The 22017-nt window shown below is 40.2% G+C and overlaps 1 protein-coding gene across 4 annotated transcripts in view; it reads right to left on the bottom strand.

Annotated features, from left to right (window-relative positions):
• The window catches only part of Eml6 (EMAP like 6), a 252483-nt gene that overhangs the window by 62084 nt on the left and 168382 nt on the right, over positions 1 to 22017 (bottom strand). For all 4 annotated transcript variants that reach the window (XM_035452556.1, XM_035452555.1, XM_027387940.2 and 1 more), the window contains 8 exons: positions 20521 to 20639; positions 16884 to 17070; positions 16322 to 16427; positions 7795 to 7888; positions 4005 to 4105; positions 2577 to 2779; positions 490 to 601; positions 118 to 245 (listed from right to left, as the gene is read on the bottom strand). In XM_035452556.1, the coding sequence (XP_035308447.1) occupies positions 118 to 245; positions 490 to 601; positions 2577 to 2779; positions 4005 to 4105; positions 7795 to 7888; positions 16322 to 16427; positions 16884 to 17070; positions 20521 to 20639 (1050 nt within the window). The remainder of the gene's footprint in view (positions 1 to 117; positions 246 to 489; positions 602 to 2576; positions 2780 to 4004; positions 4106 to 7794; positions 7889 to 16321; positions 16428 to 16883; positions 17071 to 20520; positions 20640 to 22017) is intronic.

Genomic DNA, 22017 nt, shown 5'->3' with positions numbered 1-22017 from the left:
CTGTGGCTGGAGCACCCCAGAAAGTTCTTTGTGACGCATGTACCCTTTGCCTCTCTTGTCCCACACCATTCTCAGCCTTGACATGAACATGGTTTGCAACATGTACAGATGAGGTACCTGAACAAGCAGTGTCATTGGGCCACTCTTATCAATTTCCAGAATCTCTCCATTTTTTGTCCCCACAAGAATGTGTCCATGGCCCAGAGTGATGGCACGAATTGAAGGGTTATCCTCCAAAAGCAGGCCTGAGAGGGGAAAACGGTCGAATTTAGTAAGCACCACGAAGGTGGGTTAGCACAGTGTTTTCTATTTCCAAAGTGCTAGCTCTAGCTAGTTATTAGGCAATCATCTTTGATATGCTTGCCAGGGACTGAGATTCTGATGGGATAAAAGAAATCTGATTGGCTAAGAACCACTCCTACAAGAAGTTGGCACCACTGCCCAATTCCCGTGAACAGAATGTTTCCAGTTGGGTATTCAGGGCGGTACCTTTAGAGCTAGTTGACAGTGCAGCCCTTTTGATGGCATAGGTCTTCAGGCATCTTTCAAACATGTCATCCCAGAGTTCCACAATCCCATCTTTTCCACCTGTTACAAAGCCCTGTGAATGTAAAAGGTTATGGGTACGCATCAACATGACCAATCACTTTCCTGGTCCCACCAGGAGTCCCCCTTAGGTGAGGCAGCTCCAGGTGTATCTTCTAAGTTAAAAAAAAAAATCCAGTGATAACAGTTTTTTAAATTGTTTCATTATTTTATGTGTGTGAGCATTTTGCCTGCATGTATATCTGTGCACCATGAGCATGAAGTGTCTGTGGAGTCTAGAAAAGGATCCCCAAGAACTAAAATTATAGATGACTGTGAGCTACCATATGAGTGCTAGGAGTCAAACCTGGGGCCTCTTAACCACTGAGCCAGTTCTCCAACCCATCACTTTTTTTTTTTTTAATTTAACACATTTCAATTAAGCTCACAGGAAACCATATTTTGAAGTTCATTATAATAAATACCCTTTTTTATTATAGATGATCTCTGCATCTTTGGATTCTGCGTTCACAGATTGAGACTATTAGGGAAGCAAAACATTGCATCTATATTGAACATGCACAGGCATTTTTCTTGTCCTTATTTTCCTAACACAGAACTACAATGGCTTGCATAGCATTAGCTGGTATAAGTAATCTAGATAGGATTCTAGGATTCAAAGTACACAGTGGGGTGTTCATAATTCTAAGTATTACACACACACACATACACACACACACACACACACACACACACACACACACTCACACAATACACCCCTAAGATACAGTCAAATACCATTCCATTTTTTATATGAGGAACCTGAGGACCTTTGGCTCTTGGTAGTCCCCTAGGGTTCTAGAGACAATTTCAGTGGATACTGAGAACAGCTGGCTAGAACAGGAGCAAGGAGAGTCACTCCTCAAATTAAATATAAACACAGTATATTGTATTGAACCATTCTTGTTTTTCAGCTTAATTTACTAAATAATAAAAAGCATTTGACTAGATTATACCACACTGACTTCTAGGACTCCACAAATTTTGCATTATGCTTTAATTTTTTCTAACATTTATAATATAGCCCAAATCAAATTTTCCAGCAAAAGAACAGCTCAACTACAAAAACTATCATTACAACTGCACTTCCAGCAAAGACATACTTTTGTTGTGGGCTCAACATATTTATTGATACATTTTAAAACTTGATATATTTTTAAAACTGTGTTGAGTAGCTTAAATTGAAGTGAACTAGTACTGCTGTAGAACCGAATAAAAAAGGTTGTCATTTTCAGGCATATTAATTGAGAGAAAAAGCTTTAAACACATTATTAAATAGTGTCTTTGTAAAGAACACTGTGAGGCAGAGGCAGATGGGTAGCTGGACAGACTAGGACAATGATTTGAAGTGGAAATACAGCCCATTGCATACTTCACTTGAACACTCCTGGCAACTGAACCTGTCTGTTCAGGAGCAAACCTTTTTTTTTTTTTTTTTTTTTTTTTTTTAAGATTTATATATTATGTGTACAGTGTTCTGTCTGCATGTATGCCTGCAGGCCAGAAGAGGGCACCAGATCTCACTACAGATCGTCATGAGCCACCATGTGGTTGCTGGAAATTGAACTCATGACCTCTGGAAGAACAAGCAGTGCTCTTAATCCCTGAGCCATCTCCCACACAGGAGCAAACCTTTTATGAACATAACCTTTGGTCATAACAAACCAACGTGTGAGACAATAAGGTAACCACTTGGTACTTCCAAGTCTTTGCATACTGTGTCACTGTAAAGGAAGACATCACTGAAATACACATGTGGTCTCTTCTGCTGTTGTGTGACAGCCAGCAAGTTCAGATATGAGAAAATAGAGAAACAGTACATGTTATATGAACAAAAGAAATGATAAAAACTATGTGTTCTCTACCTTATTGCCCTTTGGTTAGTCCTCTCGGACAACCACCTCCTAATTCAGATAGAATTAGTTTTTGATTCAAGCATCTTAGTGGTTCTTCCGAAGCCAAGGAAAAGGAGCCAGACAAACATACCATACCTTGTCCAGGGCATACATGGCAAACACGGGGCCATCATGAGCTTTCACTGTCTTCAGTAGTAGAACATCCTTCCAGATAAAAATGTCTCCAGTGGCTGCCCCTGAGAACACTAGATCTTCCATTCGCCCATAAGAAACACACATCATGGTTTCCAATTTTCCAGCACTTCCAAAGATTCCTCTTTTGGAGGTGAAGCCCCCACCTGGAGCAGAACAAGGCTATATATTACCCTAGAAAGTTGGAGCTTCCTCAGAGCACATAGAAGGATCATCTTGAGTGAAAAAAAAAAAAAAAACTGTCTACAGTATGTGTCAAAGTAACAAAACAACAAGGGTATTGTGAGGATGCTTAGCCACACTGTCAGGATCTACAGGATTCCCGTCTGTCAGATGTAGTGCTCAAAGCCAGCATATAATACAAGGACAGAGTTCCTGTTTTAAGGAACCCAGATCTGGTTAGATGGAGGATTTAATATGCCTTCTAATCCGACAAACACATAACCTAAGTGTAAGTTCTCCTTCCTGTGCCTGCTGAAGGACACAGTGACTCAGGGCTCAGGGAGCAAGGGAAGCCTCAATGAAACTGAATTAAAGAATGAAGCCAGACCGGTAGTATGTGTAAAATGTAATTGTGTATGTTCGGCCTCAATTTTTTTTTTCATGGTGATTCTGGGGTAAGAAGGAACTATTTGTTGTATAGTAGAGATAATATACAGGAACAAATCATTAGATTTGTGCCCTAGGTTTTCCCATTTCCTATACTCTCTGACTGCCACTGATAACCCAGCTCCATTGAAGACATTCACATCTAGCTGGCTTGTACCACTGTCCTTCCTTTAAAAGAGGAAAGCATCAGAGTAGCAGCCCCACACCCCCTCATTGTACTATTGGGCTCAGTACTAACAATTCAGATACAATTGTAACAGTGCCTACAAGTGAGGAGTCGGCTGTTTCCATGTTTATCCATGTTTATTCCTCGCTCTTGTCAACATATATTTTAACAAATACTTATTTTGACCACCTTCTATGTACAGAGTTATATGCCAAAATTGGCAATGTATTAATAAAAGAATCCTCAAAATATTGAAAACATTATTCACTCAACCAAAGTAATTGCTTCCTACTCAGCACTACAACATAATTACTGCTTTCAGTTCAGATGACTAAATATAAAAATCATTATTTTCACAGCAGAGTATTTTCAAAAGCTTTCTAGACACTGATGAATATGCATAGCATCATATAGGGTTTTAAGTTTCACATTTTATGCAATAATTAATCCAATGCAAAATTAGGAGAGAGTATTTATCAAGCAAATTTTAATTTCAGTTTGCAGAGAGACTGGCCACATAATGGCAATAGAACCCCTCATCCCAAGACAAGGGTACAGCTCTCAGCTACATAAAAGAGAAACCCAAATAACAATACCTGCTTGTTGCCAGAATTTGATATGCTTAATCCCAACTGTAACCAGCTTGTCAACATGGTGTGGATTACACTTTACCACAAATATTTTATCTTTATGTCCTCTGTAAGAGACAAACAAGGAAAAATAACCTCTAGTTTAGATGAAAGCACTGATTTTAAAAACATATTTGGCTTAGTTTTCACTAAGTGTATCTAACAGGATAAACAAACAACCAAGAAAATATTTAAAACACACAGGAGTCTACTATAAAATAATAGCATGGGGGTGAGTACATGTTTGGGCCTCCTCTCTTTCCTTACCCTAATATCCCCACCTTTGTCTACTTAAATGTATCCGAAAATCTCTATAAGATAAAATTAATGACACCACCATAGGGTTGCATGTAATTCTGAGATAGTGAGATCTTGGGCAGGAGAAACAGAAGGAATGACATTAATGAAAAGCTTCAAATGGACATTTTGGCTGGAAATATATTCACTATAAATTGAGTGCCCTGGATCACCAGCCATTGAGAGAGAAAGGATGTTATCTACTGATTCAGAACACTTAAGTTTATTTCCCGGCAAGATGTGTCCACTGGTGTAATAGTAGCATGGCTGTTATGGAGGTAACCAACCACTATATATGTAAGAATGACTCCACAGGAGGGAATGCATGCATGTTTTGTGCTGTAAACCTGGTCAAAAGCCTGTGGCTGGGGAGGCCTCAGGCCATAATGGGGAAGCTCCTGATGTTTTGCTAAATGGGCATGATGTATCCTGTCAAAATGTTTTTTGAATATTTTGTTTATGCTTATATTTTAGTGCTACTCTCAGCTTGGGTCAGAGAATTTTTGTAGTTGGTGGACGTGATTGCAGAGGTTCATAACTGGTCAAAATGCTGAGAAAAAGTGACTGTTGAATACAAGCCCTATCCGGAACATCTATATCACCCTCCCAAGGCTCAGGAAACACTGAAAGAGAAGGGTGGGAAACAGTGTATAAGAGCTGCAAGAAGGGGTGCTGTGCAACACTGTCTTTCAGGCGCTCCTGAATTCTCAGCATCTGTGACTACCTGCATGAGGCCTACAGAGGAAAGGGCCCATCGACATTCCATCATGGAGGTGGGGGTAGGTAAGAGGCCCTGGCCCTTTGTGCATTTATAGGCAGCTAATGATTGCTGGGAGAGAGAGAGACATCTTCAGTCTTGTAAATAATCCCTCATGTATGCTGCTGTGAGTTACCCTAATACACACACACACACACCATGAAATCAGAAGTTGACTAGTTGAGAGGAGAACAAGAGAGGATAACGGGGAATAAATAGAATCAAAACACATTATCTGCATGTATGGAAAGTTATATAAACCCATTATTATGTAAATTAATGTGCTACTACAATGCTTAAAAATAAAGTAGGTATACCAGTAATTTATTCTTTCTTTCTTTCTTTCTTTCTTTCTTTCTTTCTTTCTTTCTTTTTTTGGTTTTTCGAGACAGGGTTTCTCTGTGTAGCTTTGGAGCCTATCCTAGCACTCGCTCTGTAGACCTGGCTGGCCTCGAACTCACAGAGATCAGCCTGCCTCTGCCTCCAGAGTGCTAGGATTAAAGGCATGCACCACCATCGCCTGGCCCAGTAATTTATTTTTAAAATTAAAAGAAATTTAGTTTTGTAACCAGACAGACTAACATCCTCTAAAAATTCCATTTGTAAACAGGTGGCTGAAAGCATTCATGAAATTAGCAATGGTACAAATACATCCAAACAGAGAGGCTCAGATCTCAGTGGAGATCTTATGAAACCCCATTTGGTATTTTGAATGCCTCTATTTCCCTGGGCTGATAATGAGCAGATTCACATAAACACCTTAATAAATGAAGGACGATCCCAAGAGTGCAGTTTGGTGCCTGTGTTACATGTGGACGCTGGCTATCTCACCAATCCATTATACCCCATCCCCAAGGGGTCGTTCTCAAGCCAGTTAACCACAGTGCTGTAGGCTACTGTGCTGCCAGACAGGTTGCCACAAGCAGGATCATGGTTAGGCTCTGTTCAGAGCGAGGCTGGCAATGGCTGAGATTCCAGAGGGCAGAGTTAGGGGCACGGAGCCCCTCTGCAGGGATTCCGCAGAAGCTAAGAGGAGTATGGAAGTCAGGATGGGGCCACTTCATACATACAGCATGACTTCTGTCACCTGGCTTTAGATACTTATCTACCACAGCATCTCATTTTAAGGCCACACTACAGTTTTTCAAACTTAACTGGTTGGTTATTTACATATTTGTGCAAATAGCATTAATACTATGTAAATATTTACATTTATTCATTATTTTAAAAATATAGTATTCTCCCATAGAGTTTTACTGAAATCTGCCCTACTTGGGAAAAAGTATTGACTAATGCCATCATTACAAAAAAAATGCTATTAGAGGGCAATCCTTTCTACAGGTTTCCCATATTTAGAATGGGACATTGTATTGGGGAAAAATTATGAACAAAAAATGTGTTACTAATATGATGACATTAACTTGCTTTGTGATAATTAAACAGAAGTGATCCTACTCACAAGCCTGATATATATATATATATATATATATATATATATATATATATAACTAAGATGTACTCCTTCTATTTCTCATAGTGTCTCTGACACACAATTGTGAGTCCCCCACAGCTTCAGAGGGGATCCTTAAGTTTCAATGCTAACATAGACTTTTCTGGAGATAATGTGTAAATGCACAGAATACCTTATCAGGAATACTATATCAAAATTCGGTTTTTAGTCTGGGAGGAAAACAGCCTAGAGGGGAGTGGGGCTAGAGTGAGGGGCACCAGAAAGAAAGAGGAGAAAAGAAAGCATGCGTGCAGGTGGAGCTATGGGTGTCACTGCTGCCAAGAATTCCATTTTGACAGCCCCTGCAAAGCAACGTCTCTTCTTCTACGGTCAGCTGCAGCCCTCAAGGCTCCAGCTGCCGCAATCTGTAGCTCTTCATTTGTTACTATCAACTGCCAAAAGCTTTTGTTTCCATGTAACGCTGGAGTAGACAGTATTAATTTAAAAAGCAAATATTACAGTTCAAGGTCATTAACTTTGCTGTTGTGGCACAGACAGGATGTAATGTAGGTCATAACTAACGGAGAGGGTATGAAACTGTGCCTGGACAACAAGCTGCCTTCCTGGACTATGGCTGCCAAGTGTTGACCTCTAACCAGGCCATGCACATGGCTGGGTGGATGAGAGTAGACTGTCGTGTTCAGACTTAGTGCTGAGGAGGCAGAAAGAGAAGCTGGGGTGAGGGAGGACAGGTGGGCTATAAACAGCAGTTGGTCTTGAGAGTCTATTTATAGGGTGTGGAGATTAGGGAAACAATTTGCCTGCTTTGAAAGCAAGTGGCAGATGCACCCAATAGTGCCCCCTTTCCAACAGGCCATCACCTAGTGACAAATGGTGCTTCTGACTCCAATGACATTGACAATCTTTCCCAGCCACTAAGACAGAAAAACAAGACTCGAGGCACACACTTTTCTGCTGCTGGAAAAAGCTTTCTTAGAGATAATGGAAGTATTACAGAAAGGTTGTGGATGAAACGCTGTCTGGGGAGCATTCTAGAGTTTTCTTATTTCCCATCAGGCATTAATGCTGAACATCAGGCTTGGCACCATGAAAAGAATTGATATGTGTTCACTTAGGTATTAAGTTTCCATGGGAATTTCATCTGAGTTTGAAGATTGAGTGCCAAACAAAAACTGGAAATTGTTGAGCTTCACTGACGTGAGCTACCAGCCATGTGCCCTGTGATTCCTTACCTGGTCGTAGCTATCTTTTCTCCCTTTTTCCAGTCCCAAAACACAACACTGTGAAAATCATCTAAACCAACGGACACCAGGCATTTTCCATCAGCTGTATGAAAACAAAACAAATGTCAAACAAGCCATTTTTTTGTGAGAAACCGAAACAGTTCCTATACTGCAAAGAGGAGCAGGAAATTCAACAGTACTCTTTATGCTCAAATACATTTGAAACAGAGTAAAACGCATGACCAACAATAGTCCAGTTTCAAACAACAGGGCCTCTCAAGGAAGCAACATGAGCCTTGTTCATCCTGTGACAGACAACTCCTATGAAGGGCATCGTTTGGTTTTGTGATTCTGGGGCTATTTTCAACTCAAAAACATCAAGAAAGCCTAACCTTGGTCTAGCTGTCAAGTTAAAAACATTATAGCAATAAAATGTAGCTTCAAACATTCTTATAGAAGATGACCTTCCAATTAAAAGTTCTTGATTGCTTATTTTCCCAGTTCAAATGAAATGTGCTCATTATAAACATTTAGAAAATATGTGTGGAGAAAAGTTTAAGCTGGGGAAGTGGCTTGCCTGACAAGAGTGGCCCTGAGTTTGAGCCCAAGAATTATACACATACAAATTACTAACTGTACACACATATGCAAGCATACATACGCACATACACACCCCATTCTTTCAAATTTCATGTAGTCCTACCCCTGATGTAAGCCTACTTGTCTTTTTCAAAACATACATCTGTACTTGGAACTTTCTTTGGGCCGCCAACCAGCTCCCAAGTGAAAACATGGAGGAGGCAGGAAAGCAGGAGGGACAGTACGTAGATGAGGTAAAAGAGGCTCAGGGTAGCACACAGATTCATAGAAATGGGTTCATTTGCCAGGAGGTGGTGGCACACGCCTTTAATCCCAGCACTCAGGAGGCAGAGCAGCTGGGTCTCTGTGAATTTGAGGCCAGCCTGGTCTACAGATCGAGTTCCAGGACAGTCAGGGCTACATAGAGAAAGAAACCCTGTCTCGAAAAACAAAGACAAACAAACAAAAGAAATGGTTTCATTTAAGAAAAAAAAAAAAAAAAAGCTAGCTAGAAATGAGCCTAAGCGAAGGCTAAGCATTCATAATTAGTAAGTTTTCATGTCATGATTTGGGAGCTGTTGGTTCAAGAAAGCCTGCTACATGAATCTCTTTTGAAACAAAAGCAAGGTCACACTGACCAAGCCATCAGCTAATATTTTCTCACCTATTGTAATACACTATTTTTTATTAATAATACTATTGTAATAACTTTATTATAAAATATTTATACTATTATCAACTATTGCTACAATTTTGACAGTTAGGCTATTTTTTTAAAGTTCTAGTGAAGGTACAATTAAATTTGAAATGAATATAGTTAATGTGCATTTTCCCTTCAAGATGGAAGAGGAGGCATGATCAATAAGCACTTCCTTTAGTCTCCTGGCAAGGCTGGGTTCTAAGGAGCAGTGAGGCAGGGCCAGTGCCCCTTCCTCCCAGGATCTCCTGTCCTTCCACAAAGGGCCATCATTAAGGTAAAGAACCAGGATGTGAGAAACAGCTTCCTTGGGTTGACTCATCCATCCAAGCTGTCAACTCTTTACTTTCAAAGGCAGGCCAGGGATAGACCCCAAACTAGGGTAAAGTATAGGAAGCCTTATCAAACTGGAATTTCACAGAAGTAATGAAAAATTTTTTATTTGTCTCATGTAGTCTCTGAATGGGCACTGCATATTTATATTGATGTTACACAGAACTTATGTCAAATAAGTTCTTATTAGAAATTCAAATCTACTTGAACATCCTGCATTTTTACAGGCTAAATCTTTGGCTACCCAACTTCAAGTGCCAACCCATGTCCAAACTTTGAGTGGCCTCACTTGTGCGGAGACCCCCTAGCTAAAAGGAAATGATGGTCTCTGCCACTGTCCAGCGGAAGAAGAGGAAGGGAAACAGACTCTGGCTTAACAAAGCAGATCTTCCCAGTCCTCATCCACCAGGCCCTTGGGAGGCTATGATTTAAAGATTACCCGAACCTTCTCAAATTGGAAGTTGAGTTCATCACATGAAGGCATTAACAATGAGTTAAAAGAGTCAGTTGCCATTAAGTGAGCACAGTGAGTTTATGATTGGTGTCCTTATTCCTAAAGGACACCGAGTTAGATGGCCTCTCAGCATTGTGGAGTGGGAGCTCCATTACTTCTTCCTACTTAAATTTTGGTATGACCTGTCTGTATCTACACTGCTTAACTTCACTTGTTTGGTGATTTTTGGTGTTTTTTTTTCTCTTCCTTTAAGATCATACATTCTTTCAAGGCTTGTAATAAGCAGATTACATTTTAAAACCCTATACTGAGCTGTTTTGGGTACATGCTGGTAGTGCTGGTGATGAGGATGGGGATGACAAGGATGAGATGAGCCTATGGGTAGTACAAATGGCAAGGAACTGTGGTGTTATATGACTATTTTAAACAACATCATTCCTTTTGAAAACACTGCACAAGTAAGTATCTTCTTTCTGCATTAGCTCGTTCTAAGGCGCATGCTGTCTCCCGAATGCTGTCTTAACATGTCAATATGACCTTGGTGTGTGCGTGTCTGTCCATCTAAAATGTCAATTTTAAATTTTTCTGACTTCTGAAGCATCATATGTAAGCAGATTGATTTTTGTGGGGAAGTTCTGGGGTTTCTTTTTAGAATTTCTGTGAGGTTATCTACCATCTACCCCAACAAAAGCTTACTTTTCTGGGGTAGGGAGTTTTCTTGGGTTCTACAGGTATTAGCAATTTCTATGAAATGCACTATCTAGAAATAAAATTGGAGCCTTCTTATTATTTCCTAGCTTCCATTTTTCCCTGCAGAGTCTTGGCTTTACCTTTGAAAGTCTATTGTTTCCAACCATTGTGGATTTTCTTTTGTTGTTGTTGTTTTTATTTTTATAGTCTAGGTGATATTCTTTTCAGTCTTTCTAGGCACAGCATGTATTAGTTATGGATGGTTGTGACAGTCTAGAAATAGTTCCAAGGCAGTTAATGTCAACAGTGAAGGGCAAATTAGAAAAAGAAAAAATATTCAGACAATTACAAGTTGGTCATCCTATTCAGGTCTCCTCAGTGGGCAGGGATATCCAGCCAGCTTTATGTGCTCTAGAGTCAACATCATTGTATAGCGGCCTTTAAACACCATGCAGCTGACATTTAAGATAGAAAATATTTATGAAGCTGAACTTTTCCTAATTGGCTTTTTTTTTGGGGGGGGGGATTTTTCTCCCTGTAGCTTTGGAGCCTATCCTGGCACTCGCTCTGGAGACCAGGCTGGGCTCGAACTCACAGAGATCCGCCTGCCTCTGCCTCCCGAGTGCTGGGATTAAAGGCGTGTGCCACCAACGCCTGGCCCTAACTAGCTTTTCTATGCCATGTGGAAGTACTTTCATGACACTGCCACAAAACAAAAATGGTCCTCCATGCTCCCTAGAAGTGATAAGTAGCAGCTAAAGGGTTGGTGACAGGGCTCAGTCAGTAAAGGTGCTTGCCACCAAACCTGGCAACCCAAGTTTGATTCTGGGACCCCTACAGTGGAAGGAGAGAACTAACTCTTCAAGATTGTCCTTTGACTTCCACATATATGCCATGGCATAAACACACAGACACATATAAATAAATCTAATTTTAAAACTGCTGCCCAGTTGAATGAGAAAGTATAAATTCACTCATTGCCCATGTCTAAAGAATTATCTTTGTTTCCCTTTGAACAGTGGCGAGAACAGATTAATTCATTCCCCATTGTGTAACTGTATGAGCTGCCTTGTTTTCACACTGGCCTGCTTTATATGCCCAAGTGTGGTAGACTATATTAATTTTTTAAGGTGTGTTACTTTTGCTTATGCTGCATTTGTTTAATTATGTCAAGCTGTGTTACTGTGCCTGCCACGACACTTAAAGGTCTAATAAAGAGCCAATAGCAAGGAAGGAACAAGGATAGGCGGGACTGGCAGGCAGAGAGTACAAATAGAAACAAGGAGAAACAAGAAAGGGAAGAGCAAGAGAACAAGGAGAGGAGGACATCAGGGTCCAGCTACCCAGCCAGCCATGCAGTAAGACTGAAAGTAAGATATACAGAAATAGAGAAAGATAAAAGCCCAGAGGCAAAAGGTAGCTGGGATAATTTAAGATAAGAAAAGCTGGCAAGAAACAAGCCAAGCTAAGGCTGGGCATTCATAACTAAGAACACGCCTCTGTGTGTGATTTACTTGGGAGCTGCATAGCAGACACCTCAAAAAAGCCAAAAGAGAAAAAAAAAAATGTAAAAGAGTAAAAGAGTAAAAAAAAAAAAAAATCCACAAGGAGCTGAACCAGGTGACTGTTGGGGGTTCTGAGGCATATAGCTGGGGCCACAGCAAACACACAGGAAGCCACAGGGGGGCCCACCAGAGTCGCTGCACCAGCGAAAAGCAGGGCCAGGACTAAAGACAGAGAAGGGGCGAATTTCCAGATCTCTTGCCGGTTGGCACACTCAGACTGAGAACCGGGAGACCTGGGTTTTCGTGGACCTGCAACTACTGACCTCAACATTGCCTCAACAAAGTATCTCAGTTCTCCACCAAGGAAGTGGAACAGAGGGGTAGTCAACAGTTACATTGTTAAACCCTGTTGGATCCACAGAATTAAACCAAAAAGTACTCCCTATTTGGACCACAGGGGGCAATCAACTTCGATGAATCACTCATAATAGATCCAGGGAAGAAGGTTCCTGAACAGTCTTTAGGCGCTTTCTAAAACCATCAACTCCATTCCTTTCTAGCCACTTAAATACCAACACTATATTTTAATCTCACAGACAAAACACAATTTCCCAGGGTTCTTCCTTAGTGATTGTTATCTGGGAAATGGGGACTGTATTGTTAAACTAAAACTGCTCTTCACAAGCAGAACTACCTCACCCCAAGAACTCATAAAACAAGTTGTCTTGGAAACACAAAGCAGGCTAATGTGAAGACAAGAAAACATATGTGCAGTTATCCAAAAGGGGCTAAATTCATCTATTCTTGCCACTGTTCTAAAGGAAACAAAGACATCTCTTTAAACATGGGTAGGGGATGAAGATCATGGGTAGGAGACAGAATCATGCTCCCTACCCACTCCTAGGGTGGCTGATTTCCTCACCACATGATGGGACTTGGATGATTATTAAATTCCAGTTGTAATACTGTTTCCTTTCATATGCCAATACACATTACATACACTCGTAGAAATTGGTGATAGACATTATCTTTATTTTTATGTTCAATTTGCAGGATTAATAGTTCACATGGTTGATATTTTAAAGTATAGTTTTTTGAGCACTTCAAGATTTCTTGCTACAATTATTGAATCAATTTTCAATGTCACCAAAACCACAGATATATTGAATTCTCGTCATCCCACACACTTGTAGATTTTATTATTTTTATTTCACTATTTTAACAAGTGTCTTGCTAGTCCTCTAGAGCATAGTTATTTGTGTTTCCTCCTTGGCAATCAGTGTGGATGTTTCTCAAAAAGAAAAGCTAGAAGTAGATCTACCAGCTAGGCCCCTTCTTTGTACCCAAAGGGCTCTAAGTCATTCCATCGCAGAGATGCCTGCACATCGTGTTCCTGCAGCAATATGCACAGCAGCTCTGGGACCAGTCTAGGTGTCCACATGGGTAAGAAAACTGTAGTTTATAAATGCCTTGGGATTGTTTGCAGGAATAATGAAGAATGAAGTCATGTCTTCAGGAAAATGGATGCAACTGGAGATGATAATATTTAGCAAATTAAACCAGCCTCAAAAAGGTCCTCACCTGGTCCTCTCCTTTGAGGTTCTTAGGTTTTATAGACATATTCACGTATTTGCATATTGTTATATATAATATATACATACCCATGTATGTATGTATATATTAAATGGAAGCTGAAGTGAAATTTAGGGGAACAAAGAGGATAATGAGAGAGGGACCTAAAAGGGGAGGATGGGGAATGGGACTGGGAGTATATGTTCAACATATTATATATATAATACACACACACACACATACATATATATAGTATATGTATGTGTATATATGTATGTATATATATATGTGTGTGTGTATGTGAGAAAAATTTAAAATAGTGTCTTAAAATTATTACAAAGCAATATCAATATATGCTTATGTAGCTGTAGATAAAATAAATTTTAAGACAAAGGTGGTTCATCTTTTTAGTGGGCTATGGGTTAAAAACTAAAAATGAGATTCACTGGAGCCTTTGGGATAGTCATATAGGAACTAATGTTTTACTTTCTTTTAGATCTTGCTACTTAGTCAAGAACATAGGGTACACAATTTAAAACTGCATACAGCAAACTTCCTGAAGCCTAAGGCTTTGCATGTGCTGTGTATTGCGATGTAATCTTAGCAGACAGCTCGCAGGTACACTGTTGAGAACTCTCTCCCTCAGTATGCATGCCTCCTCCTGCCACTCAGGCCTACCAGCTTAAAAGAAAACTGTTGGCCCTTGTTCTCCTAACTCAGCAGCCACGGGAGCTAATGGAAAACTTTTAGTAATGTCATAGCAACTCACATTTGTATAGGTTGTGAGGATCTGAAAGTTTAATAAAAGAAAATACTACCTTATCTTACAATTGCTAAGAAAATAGACAATTATCTCCCAAACATGATTTGCAATGTTAAGTTGTAACAGTAACACTGAGAAGCAGGATAAAGACCATTAAGCAAAACTTCATGTGTTCATTCATCCATAATATTCTTTAAAGTAAATTCTCTGTCCACAGCACAATATGTATTATGGGAGCAGAGAGATGGGTGCTCCTGAACACCCTAGTTTACTGTTTGTGCAGGATACAGAGACGCAACAACACATGGCCCCTGACTGGTTCCGAAAAAGCTCTCAACAGTGAGCTGCAGGAAGCAGAAGAGGCTGTTTTTTTTTTTTTTTTTTTGCTTTATGGGATGGAGGAAAACACTCAGTCTTGCTCCTTAAGACTTGGGAACCCTGAACAGAGCACATGAACAGAAAGAAAAAGAAGCACACTGTAGCTAGAGGTGCAGAAAGCATGAAGGTACTAGTGGGTGAGATGCTGCCAAGAAAAGCTAATGTCATTAACTTCCATCCAAAGACACAGCCCTAAGTCAGTCCACCAAGAGGGATCCACAGTGAAGATGGTAACTATCTTCCAGAAGACTCTAGAAGTGAGTAAGATGGAATGAGGTCAGCATTAATGCATTTCCCCTTTACAAAAAAGCCCAGCAACCACTAACTGTCTAATCCAAGTCCACTCACTCTCATTCTTTCCCTTGCCCTCTTTCCTCCTTTATCTTCCACTTGATTTTTCTCTGTTTGTTGTGGTACTGATGCTGGCTCTGCTCTATCAGTGAGGTATAGCCCCAGCCGCATTAAAGTAGCATGCCCAGGTGAAAGGGAAAGGGAGGGGGAGAGACCACAGGAAGAGACTGTGGAGTCTTAGAATTTAGTTACCAATATTGCATATTTGAAATACCTGAATGCTATTTAGACAATTATACAATCAAATTTATTTCTAAAGGTTAGGATTTGTTTTTATATTGACCCAATTTCTACAATGAAATGTTTAAAAGTTTCTAGGTAGCAACATCTGTAATAGACTTTCTTTTAAAAATTATTTCTTTATTGTATATGTGTGCATGCTTGGCACCTGTGAAGGCCAAAAATGGGTGTTGGATCCTCTGGAACTGGAGTTTTAGACACTTGTGAGCTGCCATCCAGGTGCTGGGAATTGAACCTGGGTCCTCCTAAATAACAGCTAGTGTTCTTAACCACTGAGCCATCTCTCCAGCCCCTGTAACAGAATTCCACTATATAATTCTAGCTTCAAGTGAACTTACTCTAAAGACTGCAGCATCTACCAATAGGACTTTTATGGTGCTGAGTTCGTACTTTAATTTGGAAATTCTTCTTTCCAAATATAAAATTTTATAAAGTGGTCCCCTGTAGGTCTGTAGCTCTCTCTAGCTACTTAACTTAGAAGTAATATGGTACTATTTATTTGGAGATAAACCTGTGGAACTGATCTTTTGTTGTCTGAGACATGGTCCCATGCTGTATCCCAGGCTGGCCTGGAACTCGAGGTGTAGTGCACACTTGCCTCCAACTTCTGGCAAGCCTTTCCTGCCTCAGCCTCACAGTGGTTGTGATTACAAGAGTCACCCATATTGGATATTCTTCATCATCACTGGACAGGTGCAGCTAAGACTTTCCACAGCAGCAGCTGCTCTTGATTGCACTCACTCAAGCAGACTTAGAACAATGTGAACTCCAGGTGCTGGCCTGGAGAGAACTGAAAGCTACATGGAAGGATTCGTAATCTGTCTCTCAGTGAGGTACTCACATATGGTCTCCAGTCTCAGGATGGGAGGTGACTGCAAAGAACTTATCTTGTTACAATCAGAACTCAATCAAGTAAGAGGATTTTTTAAAAATTAGCCACAGACCCATATTCTGTGACACTAGTGAGAGCTTACCTGAAAAATCCAGTGCACACACTCCTCTCTGATGGTGCCCTTTCAATAGTGACAAACATTTTAGAGTTTGTGCATCCCACACATGGATAGCAGCATCTCTTCCAACCTGCATTGACAGGATAATGCTGTTAACTAGGCATTCATGGTAATAAGGACAGCCTGGCCTCTTAGGGTCAAGCACAGCTCAGAAATAAGGCAACATACATAATTTGTAAGTTAGGAAGACAACTGGAAACAATCTGGTCCAGTCCAGTCTTTTCCTGATGAAGAGACAGGCTTGAAGCTTCAAAGAAGCACACTGTGAGTTGGGTTTTGGCAGATTCTTGCCCAGCACATGGCTCCCTGTTAAGGGATTTTTGAGGCCAGCACTTTAAATGTGCACTTTGCTGTCTTTCTGTCATAACCTTTACCTCTGTGTCCCACCCCTGCCTCCTCAATGTTTTCAGACCCTTCAGTTTCATGCCTTATGTTTATTCCTACCAAATACATTGTTTCTAGTCTAGGTAAATTGGATTAGAAGTTAACTGCCCTTTCTCTTTTGCTAAGCTCTGGTCACACACACCTGTCCCGTGGCCACATAGTCCTTCACGGGATGGACGGTCAGGCTGAGGATGTCATCGTCGTGCCCCAGGTATAGCCTCTGAGAGTGCTGTTGCCTGTTGTACACCACCGCAACTGCAGCAATGTGGTACACCACTTCTCCTGCCTGTGTGTAGAACAGGTTGTTCCTACAGTCGTAGCCCCTGTAACTGAAGCGCAGTGGGTCGAAGAACAGCACACAAATGAAGCACGGGTTGTTGAGGCAAAGCAATTGTGTTGATGTGAACTGTGTATGAGGCACATGGAGACTGATTATTTTCACAGATCTGCTTCCAGACCTTCAACCAGTGTCTATGTTCTTTGCTAAAAGCAATTCTGTGTAGGGAGTAACAGTGCACAATTTCAGTTGGGAGGTAGATGTAGAAAAATCAGAAGGTTATCCCCATCTACATATAATAGGTTAAAGGCTAGCCTGGGCTACAAGAGACTCTGTTTCAAAACAGACCAACAAAGCAATCCAAGTCTTCTTCTGACAGGTCTAGACTAAGGCTCAGGCTTCCTTTCCCATCTTCCATCTAGTCCTTTGGGGGTACAATACCTTTTGGGGTGCCAAAGCAAGACAATTCCAAACACAACTGAATAATTTTAATTTCTTGATACAGAGTCTCACTGTGTAGTTCTGTTTGTCCTAACTCACTATATAGACCAGGCTGGCCTCAAATTTACAGAGATCTACCTGCCTCTGCCTCCTGAGTAAGTGCTGGGATGAAAGGTGTGCCCTACCACATCTGGTGAATAATTCTTAATTATTGGCTAATGCATAATTTTGTAAATCAAGTACTGATTTTTTGTTTAACAAAATTAAATAGACACCTTATTGAATAATAATAGACAAATTAGCACTTTTGTGATAACAAAATCAAAATGTTATTTTTAGCCTGACATACAGGAAGAGTTTAGAGAATTGAAAAATACTAATATTGTTGTCTTTCCTATTTATTTGTGAGAATTAACTCAATGCTTTCATCTTTTTAAAAAAAGCTGAAAAGTGGGCTTTGACTCATCCTAAACTCTGCCACATTCTATCCATAAATAACATATAGACAGCTGTCTGAAATGACAGCTGGGGGACTCGGTTCAGCCAATGTTTGCTGTCTAAGCATGTGTCCCTCAGTTTGGATTCCCAGCAGCCATGGAAGAATCAATGTTCCTTGGTCAGGGCTCACTGTTTGAACCCTAGCCCTGCACTACAGACAAGCAGATTCCTGGAAGCTATCGCCAGACAGAGTAGCCAGGAGGTAACCTTCAGGTTCAGGAAAAGACTGCCTCAAAAAATAACGTGGAGCAGCATTCTTAACCTGTGGATTTTCACCATTTTGGTAAACCTCTATCTCCAAAAATATTTACCTTACAATTCATAATTAGCAAAATTACAGTCATGAAATAGCAATGAAGTCATTTTATGGCTGGGGGTCACCATGACATGAGGAACTGTATAAAGGTTCCCAGCCTTAGGAAGGCTGAGAACTGCTGACATGGAGGGTGGCTGGAGAACACAACTGATGTTGATCTCTAATGCCCCATACACACACACACACACACACACACACACACACACACACACACACACACACACGAGCATGCACACACGCATTCATGAATGCTTGAGAGCATATGCACACACACATGAATGGATTCATGACAGCACACACAAACACACACATGCACACACTCACGCACACACACAAGTACACACATGCACATGAACATGTACACAAACATGCACACACACCTTGCACACACATGAACACACATGCATGAATGCATGAGAGCATGTGAACACACATGCATGGATTCATGAAAGCACACACACACACACACACATGCACGGGTGTACACACACAAATGCATGGGAGCACACAAACACACACACACACACACATACCACCAACTTATGAAAACAGTGTTCAAATAAAGTTTTCTGTGATAAACAATTAAATACATTAATATGTAGTATTAATATTGATTTGGTCAGTTTTTCCAGTAACTGAATTTTCAAAATGAACAGTACTATTATCTAACAGAAATATGTGAGCCAAATAGGTAACAACATTTTCTTGTTGCACAGTGTTCAGCTGGAATCCCTGCTTGACCCTGAACAAGCTGACAAGCCCTGTCTGACCTACTTCTACCAACCCCACATACACTGAGAAAATTCTGAACAAAGGAATGGTGCCAAAAGACCAGTTCCACATTTCTGGCAACTAGTGTAACCGCCTTTCTGTCGTGACCAGCTCACCCAGGTGCCTACCCAGAGGCTTAGCTTTTGACTATCCTTGGGCACAGTCCCAGCTCCTGGCTGGGCCATCATCACCCCTTGCCTAAGGTCTATAAAACCTCCCTGCCTTAACCTGGGTAGGGGACTTCTCTAGCCCCATTCTTTGGGACTGGTGAACCCACCCAAGAACAAAACCCAATAATCCTGCATTTATCTGTTTTTAATCAGGTCTGGCCTGGCCTTTTGTGTCCCCAGATGCATTTCACACAGCTAAGACAGGAGGATTCTACAAGTATGAGGCTAGCCTGGGCTACAGAGTAAAACTTTGTCTCTAAAAAAATCAACCTATTTTTAAGAACTTTTAACTCAACACATTTAAATCAGCATATCAACATATAAAAATATTTTAATAAGATAGTCTAAGCTTTTTTTCTGCTACTTCTTTAAAATTGAAGTTTATTTTACAGACTCAAAACATCTCATTTCAGATGCTGTCTTAGAATTTTCATTTTATAGCTTACTTAGTATTTGCACTCACAGGTGTGTGCACACATTTACATGAGTGTACTGTTAGCATGTATGTGTTCTACTGTGCACTAGTTTCCATGCTTAGACATCATTGCCTTATAGCTGTTACAATGCAGTGTCTGCAGACTCTCAAACATATACTAAGGTAAATTTTTCCCTCTACGGTACAATTTTATGATAGAATTATAATGGTTATAAAAGTTTACATAAAATGTGAATGGGGGAAAATTCATGATAGAAATAGTTGTTCTTGTATTTTAAAAGTTGACAATACAGGAATCAAGCTTGGCATTTGGGTTCTATTGGCTACATTTAAATGTCTGACACATTTATAATATACTAGATATGTTTATATTTTTCTCAACAGTTTAAGCTGACAATGCAAATAACTAGATGTCAATTTGATATATATATATATATATATATATATATATGTACATATATATGTATATATACATTATATGTATGTATACACACATATATAATTTTACAATGGGCATATGCACACAAATCTGAAGAAATCACTATCCTGGAGTGGATCTAGGAAAACAGAGCTGAGGATTGGAGGACTAGAGAATGCAGACAACAGTGGTGACACAGACACTGCTGCTATAGCGTGGACACACAGGAAGCATGCCAGGTCCAGAACTGTGAGGGCCACAGCACCAACCAGGAAAGCTGGACAGAATCAGCTGAGATGTCACTGCAGGGGGAGCACCCTGGAGAGGGGAGCATTTAAAACAGGGATCTCTCTGTCCTGGTAGTGAGAGTGACCGATGACAAGTTTGTCAGAGGCAGAGGAAGGCCACTACCATGTATGAACAACTCAGGGTCCCCAGGGCAGGCCACCTACCCATGTATAAACTGGAGTTTGAGGCTGTCCTCTGGTGCCTTCTCCCGCTTGAGGAAGAACACAGCATGGTTTTTCTCTTTGCTTTGTTGCTTTAGCTGAGGTAGATCTTCTTTGTAAACCTTTAAGCACAATAGGAAAGTTTAGCCAACATCCCCTCCTCAGGCTGCTAAACAGTGTCTTGGCATTGCAGAGAGACCACATATCACTTCAATGAAATGTGGGTTTCATGTAGCATAGGTTCAATATTCCTTTCCCTAATGGAACCAAATTACCAAAAAAAAAAAAAAAAAAATCTTTCAAATACTGAGATTTAAAAAATTTCCTCTCCTCCCTTGAATTGCTTTCTTAGGTAATTATATCCAGAAGATAAGTGAAGTTGATGTTCCAGTAAATAAGAAAGAAAAGGAATTATTAACTAAATATACTTTTCTTCCAGAAGGTAAGAAATCTCTGATGTTTGTAAGATTGGGGCTTCCTGAGCCGTTCTCCTGGAATTGTTCTTTGGGCCTCCGTCCTTCCTGGCCTCATGAATTTGGATGATCTGAGTCTGATATTCTATTGGTCCAATCCAAAACTCAAAGTCTGCTGCCGAAGAAATACTTGATACAGTTTAAATGTGCATAAAATTAATCTGTTATTTACCGTTTACATTTTATTCTCAAAAACCACTTCAACACATTTGGAAAAAAAAAACCACAATCTATTAGTAATTTCTCATATTCAGGAAAGAAAATTTTCATTTTGAAGTAGAATAAGATAAAAAAGACCAATTATTAGATACCCACTTATTTATTGACTGCCTATTTGTCAAGCAGGACTTTACTTGCTACCTAGAACAGAATGGCCTGGACGAATAGCTGAAGCCATTGGCCAATGCCTTTAACAGCCTGCTGACTACCACTCAAGTTTCTGTAAATTCTCACTGGCTTGCCCACCCTGGCGTGTGCTTTTAGGGTATAAATAAGAATACAAACTAGGCCCAATATCCGAGCCCATCAGGAGTTGTCCTGGTTCCCCTCCACTGGTGACATCTCCATTACTCCACTCTCACTAGTGTTGGTGTGCTTATTCCAGAAAGATTCCCATAACATTTTGATAAACTATATTACTAAAAGATCAGGAAATAAAGCTATAATGAAGTTTCTTTTTAGGACCTGGCCAAAGGCATCAGAAAAGAAGTCAGAAGGTTTTTTTGTTTGTTTGTTTGTTTTCTGTTTTAGATATATATAACACTTCTCAGTCTAGAGATAATTATTCATCTGAAACCACGATTCTTTTCTGGGGCATTTCGACTGCTTTGATGAACATATATTATAGCATCATGGGCCTCAATCTGTAGAACAGAATAAAAATCTCTACTCAGGAATAACTTGGGAATATTGTAAACCTATATATTTAGAGGCACTGAAAAATAAGTCACAGATAATAAGAAAGCTCAAGGCCTGGCTGTCAATGGTCATGCCTTGCCACTGCTTCCTAGCACCACAAAATAAAAGT

Source organism: Cricetulus griseus (genome assembly GCF_003668045.3).
Source record: "Cricetulus griseus strain 17A/GY chromosome 1 unlocalized genomic scaffold, alternate assembly CriGri-PICRH-1.0 chr1_1, whole genome shotgun sequence".
NCBI classification, from domain to species: Eukaryota; Metazoa; Chordata; class Mammalia; order Rodentia; family Cricetidae; genus Cricetulus; species Cricetulus griseus.
This window is presented reverse-complemented; position numbering and strand designations above follow the sequence as displayed.